Source organism: Triticum dicoccoides, chromosome 7B (assembly GCF_002162155.2).
Source record: "Triticum dicoccoides isolate Atlit2015 ecotype Zavitan chromosome 7B, WEW_v2.0, whole genome shotgun sequence".
Taxonomy (NCBI): Eukaryota; Viridiplantae; Streptophyta; class Magnoliopsida; order Poales; family Poaceae; genus Triticum; species Triticum dicoccoides.
Genome location: NC_041393.1, coordinates 117901115 through 117911337, shown reverse-complemented (window position 1 = coordinate 117911337; position 10223 = coordinate 117901115). Strand labels below are relative to the sequence as shown.

Sequence of the window (10223 nt, the reverse complement as noted above, 5' to 3'; positions counted from 1 at the left end):
AACCCAGCCAAGAAACAAAGGAGGGGGAAGGGATCAATCAAGCACAGCGGCCAAGTGGGATTCACTGAACCACCTACCTCAATCAACAACAAAACAACAAATACCTCCGACTAAGAACTTTTCAATGAAAAACCAGGCAGAACTACTGCAGAAGAAATTAACACAGGAAATCAGCAACCATGTGCAGACGTTCACAAGGAAATCTCAACATGCACAAACCAATGAGAGCAACAATATTCAGTTGCCAGAAAAGATCACAAGAATAGATATTTAAGGGCACTGCAGAAACACCTAATGACCCTCCAAAAAGACCTAATGATCATTAGGCAATCAGAGTTGCAAAACGCTATAGAAACATATAGGAGCATTCTTTTGATGAGACAAGCCTTCATTCATACTTCTTGTTTCAACATATTTATTACCTGGAGTCCACTTAGCCAGCTCAGTCAAAGGAAATTAAGAGCATCTCCAGCCGGACCGCCCACCCCCACTCCCCCCTAGACGTCCAAAGTAACACCAGTGCTGGAGGTAGCAGCAACAGCAACAGCAGGTTAAGAGCATCTCTAGCAGAACCCTACAAAAACCTGGAATTGTCAATGTACCAGAGTGGTCAAGCAGGCTTCAACAAGGAAGTGCATTTAGATCTCCATTCTTAGTACAATGCACACTATGGTAATCATAGGCAGCTAGATCGGAATGCTCCAATGACAAAGCCAATAGATATATGCAAACATCAACGTGAAACGAGAAAAAAGCAACTATTTCAAAGAAGTTGTGCAAGAATTCTATGTATTAGCAAAGCCAAGAATAATACAAAACCAAGAATTCTATGCATTAGCAAGCCTTCATACTTTTTGTGTCTCCAAGCACTCTCATCGGAGCCCAGCTAGCCAGGTTGGTGGAAGATAATATATATATATATATATGCATGTGTGCATGCATGTTCCAATTCAGCAAAAAGTTAGAACATCTTATATTTGTGGACGGAGGGAGTACATTATTTTGGGAAGGTGGGAGTAGGATCCACCACAGCAACCTAAGCTAGGCGAGCTTCAACGGAACTGAGAAGAGCATTCAGACCTTAGAACTTCATTCTTTATGAACAGGTGTAATCATCAGGCTGGCCAAGCACACAAGGTTCCATATTTGATAAACAGATACTATTACATATTCTGGCCTTGATTCCCATATCTGCTAATCTTGCTATGCCCAAACATAAGTACTACAATTCACACACAAGTTATGTTCAGAACCCAACAAATATTGCCATAATGATTTCTACAGCAAAACACCAGGGCATTAAACCATTGAAGGTAAGTTATGTTCAGAACCCAACAAATATTGGCACGATGATTTCTACAGCAAAACACCAGGGCATTAAACCATTGAAGGTGGGCAGCCTCAAACTAACATCTAGTACTTCTCCAAGCATACCATGAATCTAGTGGGGACATTCATCTGATCTGCCAAAGCCTTCATAACTTTTGCTTCTACACATCCACTCCCGGAGCCCATTTGGCCTGCTTCATGCGTACATGTGTGTGTGTGTGTGTGAGAGATGCATCAATGGATGGGTGCACTTTGGGGGTTTTGCATTTTACTCCTGGAGGAACCCAGCCAAGAAACCAGGATATTCGACAAGCACAGCGGCCAAGCGGGCTTCCACGGAGAAGTGGATTCAGATCTCCGTTCTCGAGGATAATCATCAGGCTGGCAGTTCAGTGCACCCAACGTTTACGAGTCGACGAGTCGATGAGTCGTTCGAAGGTTGAGACTCATAGACTAATCGTGACTAGTCTAGACTACTGCTGGACTAGTCGACATGGTACTGTAGTTCACAACTGCAGTAGTCAATTACCAAAACCTAGTATTAATATGTAATAGTATATACTATACGAAGTGCATTGGAGCGCCAATTTGTCCTGCAGATTAGGCCAGTAAGCATATTTCCATGTTGGGCCTTGCTCCTAGTTGGCTTCTTGCAGGATCCTTCCATGGATCATATTGCTCATTGGCCTGAGCTGCAGCTGCTGAAACAATACTTGAGATATTTCCGGCGTAGACATTGCACTTCAGACCTAAGGATCTTGAAACTGAAGCAAACAAAACGAAATAAGGAAGAGGGCAGGGGGTAAAAATCGAATCGAAGAAGGGAAGAAGAGAAGGGAGAAATTACTTTGCTAGTATGCTTGCTTGCTTACTGCAACCTGAGGGACGAGCGGATCCAGTAGCCAGAAGGCAGCAGAGGGAGGGAGACCGTAGGGACAGATCTAGGGAGAGCAGAAGCAGTGGAGGGAGAGGGCCAGAGCAGAGGAGTGCAGATCCATGGAGAGCAGAAGCAATGAAGGGAAAGGGGCAGGGTGGCTGGCTCACTTATCCCCTCCCAATCCCTAAAAAAAAATTGAGTCGAACGACTCAAGGTGCACGACTAGTCTAGTCTAGTCTACGACTAGTCCTTCGACTCCTCGACTCGGCGAACTAGTCTACACGAGATTTCTAGTCGACACCCAGAATGCGACTCATAGACTAGTCTAGCGACTAGTCTCGACTAGTCCCTCGACTCGTAATCAATGAGTGCACCCCACTTATCTGAACAAGGAAGTGCCTACGGCTAAAAGAATTCATTGTGAAAATGCTCACACTGTATTTACCACAGTTAATAGCACCTAAATCAAGATAAAAAATGCAAGGAGAAAAAAGCTAAAAGGAAATTAGCATCAGAGATTCCCCTAGACGGATGCATCATTCGCGGCCCCAATCTGAAATCGGGAGCACTGCAGAGTCCCTGTCTTGCTTACCGTCATTTGCTAATTATGTTTGTACCGGATTTGTTGCAACACAAATTTAGCAAACGTCAGATTAAAATCCATACAAAAACAGCTACAAATAGCAAACACCAGTGGTATTCATGTCCATTCAGGCAAAGACCTTAGATTCTGTGAATTTAGATTAGCATCAGAGATTCCCCTAGACGAATGCATCATTCGCGGCCCTGATCTGAGCCGGAGCCGCTGCAGAGTCCCTGTCTTGCTTATCATCATATGCTAATTTTTTTGTTCACAAGGCAAAACACTCCACCCAATTGATGCAGAAACAAAGCAAAGATGGTGCAGGAGTTAAGTGAGAATAGCATCAGAGATTCCCATAGAAACCCCGCCAAGAAAGAAAGGCAACAAGCACAGCGGCCAAGCAGGCTTCGATGGAGAATTAGATTCAGATCTTCATTCTTCAGTTCTTAGGCTAATCACCAGGCTGGCAGTTCGGTCAACCACATACCTCAACAATAAAATGCCTCAAGACTAAGCATTTTCCATTCCAAAATGCTTAAACTGTAGTCAATGAAAAATGCAGGCAGAAGGAAGTACTACAGAAGAAATTAACACAAGAAACCAGCAACCACCTCTGAGACATATACAAGATAATCTCAAGGTGCACATACCAATGAGAGCAACAATATTCAGTTGGCAGAAAAGATCACAAGAATAGAAACTTCAGGGCACTGCAGAAACACCCTACTGACCCTCCAAAAGTACAGCCAAATGGCAGTTAAGCAATCAGAGTTGGAAAACGCTATATAAACACATGGAGAGCATTCTTTTGATCAGCCAGCTGGGTCAAAGGAATTTAAGGCCTCCTTTGGTTCATAGTTTAGGAAAATCATGTGAAGTGAGATGACATGCATCTCAATTCCTATAAAACCTTGGTATTGCCAATGCACCAGAGTGGCCAAGCAGGCTTCAACAGGGAAGTGCATTTAAATTAACAGGCAGCTAGATCATAATGCTCCAATGTCAAAGACAATATATCTAACTGCAAACATCAATATGAAACAAGGAAAAAGCAACAATTTAAAAGAAGCTGTGCATTTGAGATTAGCTAATGCAGAGTCCAAACAACTCAACTAGAATAATTTTACAGAACCAAGAACTATTGATTTGCAAAGCCTTCATACTTTTTGTGGCTTCATACACTCACCGGAGCCCAGCCAGCCAAGTTGGTGGAAGATCAGAGATACATATATATATATATATACATATGTGTGTGTTGTGCATGTATGTTCCAATTTACTCCTAAGAGTAAATTGCTACATTATTTATGGAAGGAGGGAGTAGGATCCACCACAGCAGCCTAAGCTAGGCAAGCTTCAACGGAGATGAGATCTCAGAACTTTATTCTTTATCCAAAGGTAATGTAATCATCAGGCTAGCCAGAGGTTCCATATTTGATATACAAATACTCCTTAAGCACTCAGGCCTTGGTTCTGGTTTCTTCTAATCTTGCTATGTCCAAACATAAGCACTACAATTCACACATAAGTTATGTTCAGATCCAAATAAATATTCGCATGATGATGTCTACAGCAAACCACCAGGCATTAAAGGTGGGCAGCCTCAAACTGATACCAAACACTACTTAAACAAGTATACCATGAATCTAGTGGGGGCATTCACCCGATCTGCCAAAGCCTTCATAACTTTTGCTTCTACACATCCATTCCCGGAGCCCATTCAGCCTGCTTCGTGCGTATGTATGTGTGTGTGTGTGCGCGAGATGCATGCATGCATGCATCTTGCATGTTGGGGGTTTTGCAATTTACTCCTGAGAGAAACCCAGCCAAGAAACAAACGCCATGACAGGTCAAGCACGGCGACCAAGCGGGCTTCAACGGAGAAATGGATTCAGATCTCCGTTCTCAAGGATAATCATCAGGCTGGCAGTTCAGTGCAACAACGAGGTGCCAAGTTAAAAGGAATTCATTGTGAAATGTTCATACTGTATTGAACGCTGCTACAGGCAGCTAAATCAAAAGAACAAAAGGGCAAACCAAAAATGCAAGAACAAGCAAGTGAAGTGAAAATAGCATCGGAGATTCCCCTAGACGGATGCATCATCCGCGCCCCCGATTTGAAATCAGGAGCGCTGCAGAGTCCCTGTCTTGCTTATCGTCATATGCTAAAAAAAAATTATGCTGATTTTTTCTGTTCACGAGGCGAAACACTCCACCCAACTTACGCAGAAACAAAGATGGCGCGGATAGCATCGGAGATTTCCCATAGACGGATGCATCATTCGCGACCCGCGATATGAAATCGGGGGCGCTGCAGAGTCCCTGTCTTGCTTGTCGTCATCTGCCAACTCTGCTGGCGCGGCGAAACCCTAGTCCTCTTTTACAAATGAAGACCCAGCAACACCAAAGGAAGGAAAGCGAAGAAGGCATTGAAGCAGAAAGAGAAGAAGCTGAGAAATGCAGGGAGAAGGAGATGGATCGAAGACCCATGGGGGATTCGAGGTCAGATGGCTAATGGCTGGTGTGATTTCGCATGGAGGGGGGGATTACGGCTGGAGACGAGTGAGGGCTGAGGATTTAGGGTTCGGAGGGGAGGGGGCATATAAAGGGACAAAGCTGAATGGTAACTGGGCTGGGCCTCGCTGTGTAAGAAGGCCGGAGTGATTTCCCCCGTTTTCTTTCTTTCGTTCTCTTCTTCTCCTTTTCGGCTTACAAAGAAACAATTCGGCCCCCTCAAAATGAAACATACAAATGTCTCAAAGACTGCCGGCGCTGCCAACTTAGGGCATGTACAACGGTTGATAAAATAGTTTTATCTTAAGTATTGCGTGTGATTTAGAGATGACAACAATTTTTGTCTATAATGGGTCATCTTTTAGCCTTATCTTCAATAACTAGCAATTCCTAAAAATGTGGTGAGACATATTGTGCTAAGAGATCACCTCTTGTCTTCTCTTAAATAAGAGAAGACAAGCCTTTTCTTATAAGTTCTCTCTTCTCCACCTCATCATCTATCCTACGTGACACTCCTAAGTTAGCACCATTGTACATGCCCTTAATCGCTGCTGAAAAAAACTCTTATCCATAATCATCCGGGTCCGAGAGGCGGCAGCTGCCTTGGCAAGGGCAACGCAGCGGTGGAAAGATGGAAAAGAAGAAGTGGCTTCAGCGACGATTATCGAGGGAAAAAGGCCCCATCAGCATCATTGGGGCGAAAACCACTTTGAATTCACCTCAAAATCACCCAGTGTGACATTTTTATCAATTTTCTAAATGTTTAGGGTATAACTAATTTGGTTTTAGAGTTCGGGGGATATGGAACCATAAGGAGGAGAATTTTAGGGGGAAAACTAATACTTCTCCCTTAAAAAAAATAGATACCCCCTATTACAGGGACGAGACTTGCCTGCTCCCTCGGTGTGTGCCCATCCATGCTCCCGTGTACGTGACTTGTTTTGATTGGAACAAAATAAAGCCCGGCCCCACCCTCTTAAAATCAGGGGGGAGATGATTAGATTAAAAAAGAAAAGGAAAAAAAACAGCCGTAGGATGAAGTGGGAGCACGGATGGGAGTATGGAAAGGGAGCAGGCAAGCCGGATCCCTATTACAGCTCAATTTTTTTCCTAATGTTTTTGAAAAATAAGTTTTTTTGATAGAAAATGAACACATGTTGAAGTGAATTGATTTTCTCATGAATTAGGTAAAAAAAATGTTCCTAATCATTTGTGTATGTGTGTGTCATTGTGTTTTTTTTCTCAAAAAAGGTAATATATTAATATCATGACAATATCAATTACACCTGACTTTGCAACAACACGATATCAAGAGCTACTCAAGACATCAAGAATGTAAAAAAAAAGTTAATAAAAAATGACTTCTCTTGGGGCGAACAATGTACAAAAAATCTGGATTACCAAAGGTAGTCTTGAGTTAAGGCTTCTAGCACAAGAAGATATAACAAGTCACAGTTCACACATCCTACGGGGAAAATGAAGACGTGATCAAACGAAAGTGACACAGAAAACAATCTACGACAGACCAATGTCTGTCACCGAACCAGCAGATGAGCTCTAAAATTCACACAGCAAAGAATCATTAGCTGCAGATCAATTTTGTATACTGCTATACACAGGGATTAGTACAAAGGTTGCACATAATGTGTATGACTGAATAGCAAAGGGAAAATGTTTCCTATTACACCGCTCTTGCAAACTCACCTCAAAAGTGCTCTAAAACTACACAAGGGTCTACGGAATGAACGAATCTCAGCTGAATCTGCTAAAACTTTCTGTCTAGCCGAATGGAACTATTGTCACCACTTTGTTCTTAAGAAGAATAAATGGAAGGAAATGAGTAGAGCAACAAAATAAAGAATCTGTGGCACTGAGGTGAAACTACTTTTGAGGTGAGCTCAGGTAATGCACATCTGCCATCAACTTCCTAGCTTCTACCAGGAAAGAACACCAAAGTTCAGACAAGGATGCCAGGTGTTGCATTTCACTGGTCACTGGTAAATAGGAAAACTCAATCTGCATAGACTGCCCAATTATCCGTCCGGGCCAGTGCATCCCATGCCTTAGGCTTCGTTCTGGCCAACACACGCTTTATTCAGGGGGCGGCAACAAGAATACAAAGCCCGAGTTCTCCCGGATGAGTGGGGGCGGTTCGATGTCAGATATGTCAATCTGCTGCATTGATTTGGATATGTCATCGACGGAGAACGGTATGCTGCATTTCAAAGTGCAGAAAGGTTAAGTAGGAGGCATTTGAGATGAGTTGTCATAGTATATGCAACTGATAGGAGTAGAGAGGTAGCAACCTTGAGTCATCATCCAGTAGAAACGAATTGCTTACAGGATTGTTGGAGTCTTCTGTCATCAATACTCTCATGTTTGATATGACCTAATTTTAAAAAATCATCTGTGATCAATTCTTATCAGGTTAGATGGAGCACAAGTATGAATACTGTGAAACATACCTCTGGGGACACGCTATGTGTTCCGTACTTGTCATCCCAGTACATAGTACTGATCCTGTATAGCTGTTGTATACTAAGTACCTGAACAGGATACTCAGGGTTGTTATAAAATTCCAAGGAAATCCAACTTTTCAAACAAAGGGACGTAATGAAAGACTTAATGTATTTCTCCACTTACTGGACAGAGGTCATGACTTATTTCATCCAACGTTTTCTTTGGCTTTTGATGAATCACCTGGAAAAATGATATATGTGAGAGACATGTGCATGCAATTTGGCAAATGCGCAGTACTGCAATTATTTGTATCAATTCTTGTATCTCAAGTGTTGAGGTCCGCAGTATGTCCCCAAAGTCGAAATTCCGGCTTGTGGTTTTTTCTCGGTAGGAAAACTTTTAAAGGAAAAATAATAACTAAAAGGGTATCCATTCTTCTAACACAATATTACACGCATTTTGGTGTGTGTGAGAGAAAATCAAAGGGGTGTTCCAGTCCAAACTCCAGAGTCATGCTGCAATCATTTTCTCATATCTTATCAGCAATAGCCTAGATACTTATTCTACCGAACAAATATTTGTGGAAGTCATGTTCTAAGAGCACATGAAAAGTCATACCAGGAAACCAATAGCTTGTCTAATATGTTTAAGCTCATCCCAGGCTGAACCTGCATACTGCAAGTACGAAAACACTAGATGAGTTTATCTCTAAAAAAACACTAGATGAGAAATCAATATTTGAGGCAGCTTTTTTACAACTATTAATCAACTCAGAAACTTCTTGGGGTAATGAACATGACAAAAATATCTTATTTGTACTTCGTTTTGCTGTTGATCACTGTAAATAACATAACAGGATTTAGGCACAGCTATATGGTCTAGAACAATATGCAGGACTAAAACCCATTCAGAAAAATAGATGCTACCATAGCTCTACTGCCCCTTATTTACTTACCTCGTCAGTAGCTCTATAGCACCAATGCTCAAGTTCAGCTAATCCTGCTTTTACGTACTCGCCGTTACTGAATGAGCAGCACTCCCTTCTTAATAGAAGACTGAAGATAGATAATAATCATATGAAGCTCAGTCAACCAATTCTGGTGTTTACAGGCAATCAAATAGGTGTAGTTCATTATTACGTAAATATATTTTACCTGTTAAATAGCTGTACATTGATGAAGGAGAATATCTGAGTGAATACTTTCCGCACCAAGAATGGAGGAACCTGGTGCAGTGATACAAACAAGTAGGATTTTATTAGATACATCTTTAATCATGTTAAATAAACATACACATAATTATGAGTGATGGTATTACAATTTACAACTGCTGAAGATATTGCCCTAGTTATACATGAAATAAAAGGAAACAACAAACTAACATTGTTCACTTTAAGTATGTTCAAGAAATTTCCGAGGCTTTTCACAATCCCTTGCCAGTGAGCAATCAAAGCTTGCTGTGCAGCTGTATTTGTGTTTGAACGAGAAGATCCTTTCATCATGCTTGCTCTTGATGTTCTTGGGGCCTGAATTGATGACGACAATAGCAAATATGATGCCAATTAAGCAGAAATAATGTACCCATATTTGTTATTCCACAAATAAAAGTCAAGCTAGTAAAATGACTATCATTCTCTGAACTTAGAAAGCATAGGCACCTGAATGCACAATCCAAGCAAAGGAGAGATCTCTTTCTTCAAATTATCCCGGATCATTCCATATATCTTCTCTACATATGCCGTAAGTTGCTGTTTAAACAGTAAAGCGGGATACTTGGCTTCCACTTGTCTCAGTGTCTCTACTCCACTAACCATGCTTCCATTTATTAGAGCAAGATTTACACCTTGTGGAGTCCCTCTGAAGCTCTGGAAAGAGAAAACAGAATCACTCAGTAACTATTATGAAGCTTCTGTTAAAGAAGCAAAACTTGTGTACCTGTGTCATCCTTCCAAAAAGAGTAGCAGAGGACGACCGTCGACGCTGTGGAGCCATTCCTGTTGATCCACTCGCTTTCAGCGTCCGCTGAAGCAAAAGCAACAGCGTTGAAGCATTTGAGAGCCAATATGCTAAGACTTCGTTATTGTCCTGTGTCTATAAAACACAGAAAATAGTAGTTCAGCATTACTGTAGATAATGATAAATTGATAGTAAGGTTGAATCTCATGGTTAGAACCTCAATTGCATGTCCAATGGTCTGAATAATCCGATCAAAAACACTTGTCCGCTCTACTTCAAATGATCTCCAATGAAGAAGGCACTTGTATATAATACAAGCAGCAACTGGCCGATTCCCAGCAAATCCCAAATGCTGGGCTATGCACCTAATTAATAGATCTTGATTTTCCTGCTGCTTTTCATTTAGAGATTTCTGTGGCTTATCGTCTATGTCATATTCCTTTTTAGGAGAGGCTACAACAGCGGACTCCTGAAACACCAAAAGATTAAAAAAAAGATGGATATCA

General features: G+C 41.6%; 1 protein-coding gene, 1 long non-coding RNA gene and 4 pseudogenes across 3 annotated transcripts in view; all 6 read right to left on the bottom strand.

The window, feature by feature from the left end:
* LOC119336500 overlaps window positions 1-5382 on the bottom strand; it is a 9830-nt gene extending 4448 nt beyond the window's left edge. Inside the window, exons 1-2 of one of the 2 annotated variants that reach the window (XR_005162579.1) lie at window positions 2177-5382; window positions 423-2093 (exon numbers count right to left, since the gene is read on the bottom strand). This is a non-coding gene — a long non-coding RNA (uncharacterized LOC119336500). Of the gene's footprint in view, window positions 1-422 lie in introns of both variants that reach the window. The other variant, XR_005162578.1, reaches the window with a different exon arrangement.
* On the bottom strand, window positions 2712-2811 carry LOC119342472 (annotated as a pseudogene).
* Window positions 2950-3048, bottom strand: LOC119342471 (annotated as a pseudogene).
* On the bottom strand, window positions 4858-4957 carry LOC119342473 (annotated as a pseudogene).
* LOC119342474 lies at window positions 5035-5136 on the bottom strand (annotated as a pseudogene).
* Window positions 5383-6884: 1502 nt separating the features above from the next.
* The window catches only part of LOC119337477 (myosin-11-like), a 17290-nt gene continuing 13951 nt past the window's right edge, over window positions 6885-10223 (bottom strand). The window contains exons 28-38 of the mRNA XM_037609628.1: window positions 9935-10183; window positions 9697-9852; window positions 9420-9626; window positions 9144-9287; window positions 8917-8987; window positions 8718-8817; window positions 8381-8437; window positions 7946-8002; window positions 7768-7848; window positions 7609-7691; window positions 6885-7517 (exon numbers count right to left, since the gene is read on the bottom strand). Of these exons, the coding sequence (XP_037465525.1) occupies window positions 7394-7517; window positions 7609-7691; window positions 7768-7848; window positions 7946-8002; window positions 8381-8437; window positions 8718-8817; window positions 8917-8987; window positions 9144-9287; window positions 9420-9626; window positions 9697-9852; window positions 9935-10183 (1329 nt within the window). The 3' untranslated portion in view covers window positions 6885-7393. The remainder of the gene's footprint in view (window positions 7518-7608; window positions 7692-7767; window positions 7849-7945; window positions 8003-8380; window positions 8438-8717; window positions 8818-8916; window positions 8988-9143; window positions 9288-9419; window positions 9627-9696; window positions 9853-9934; window positions 10184-10223) is intronic.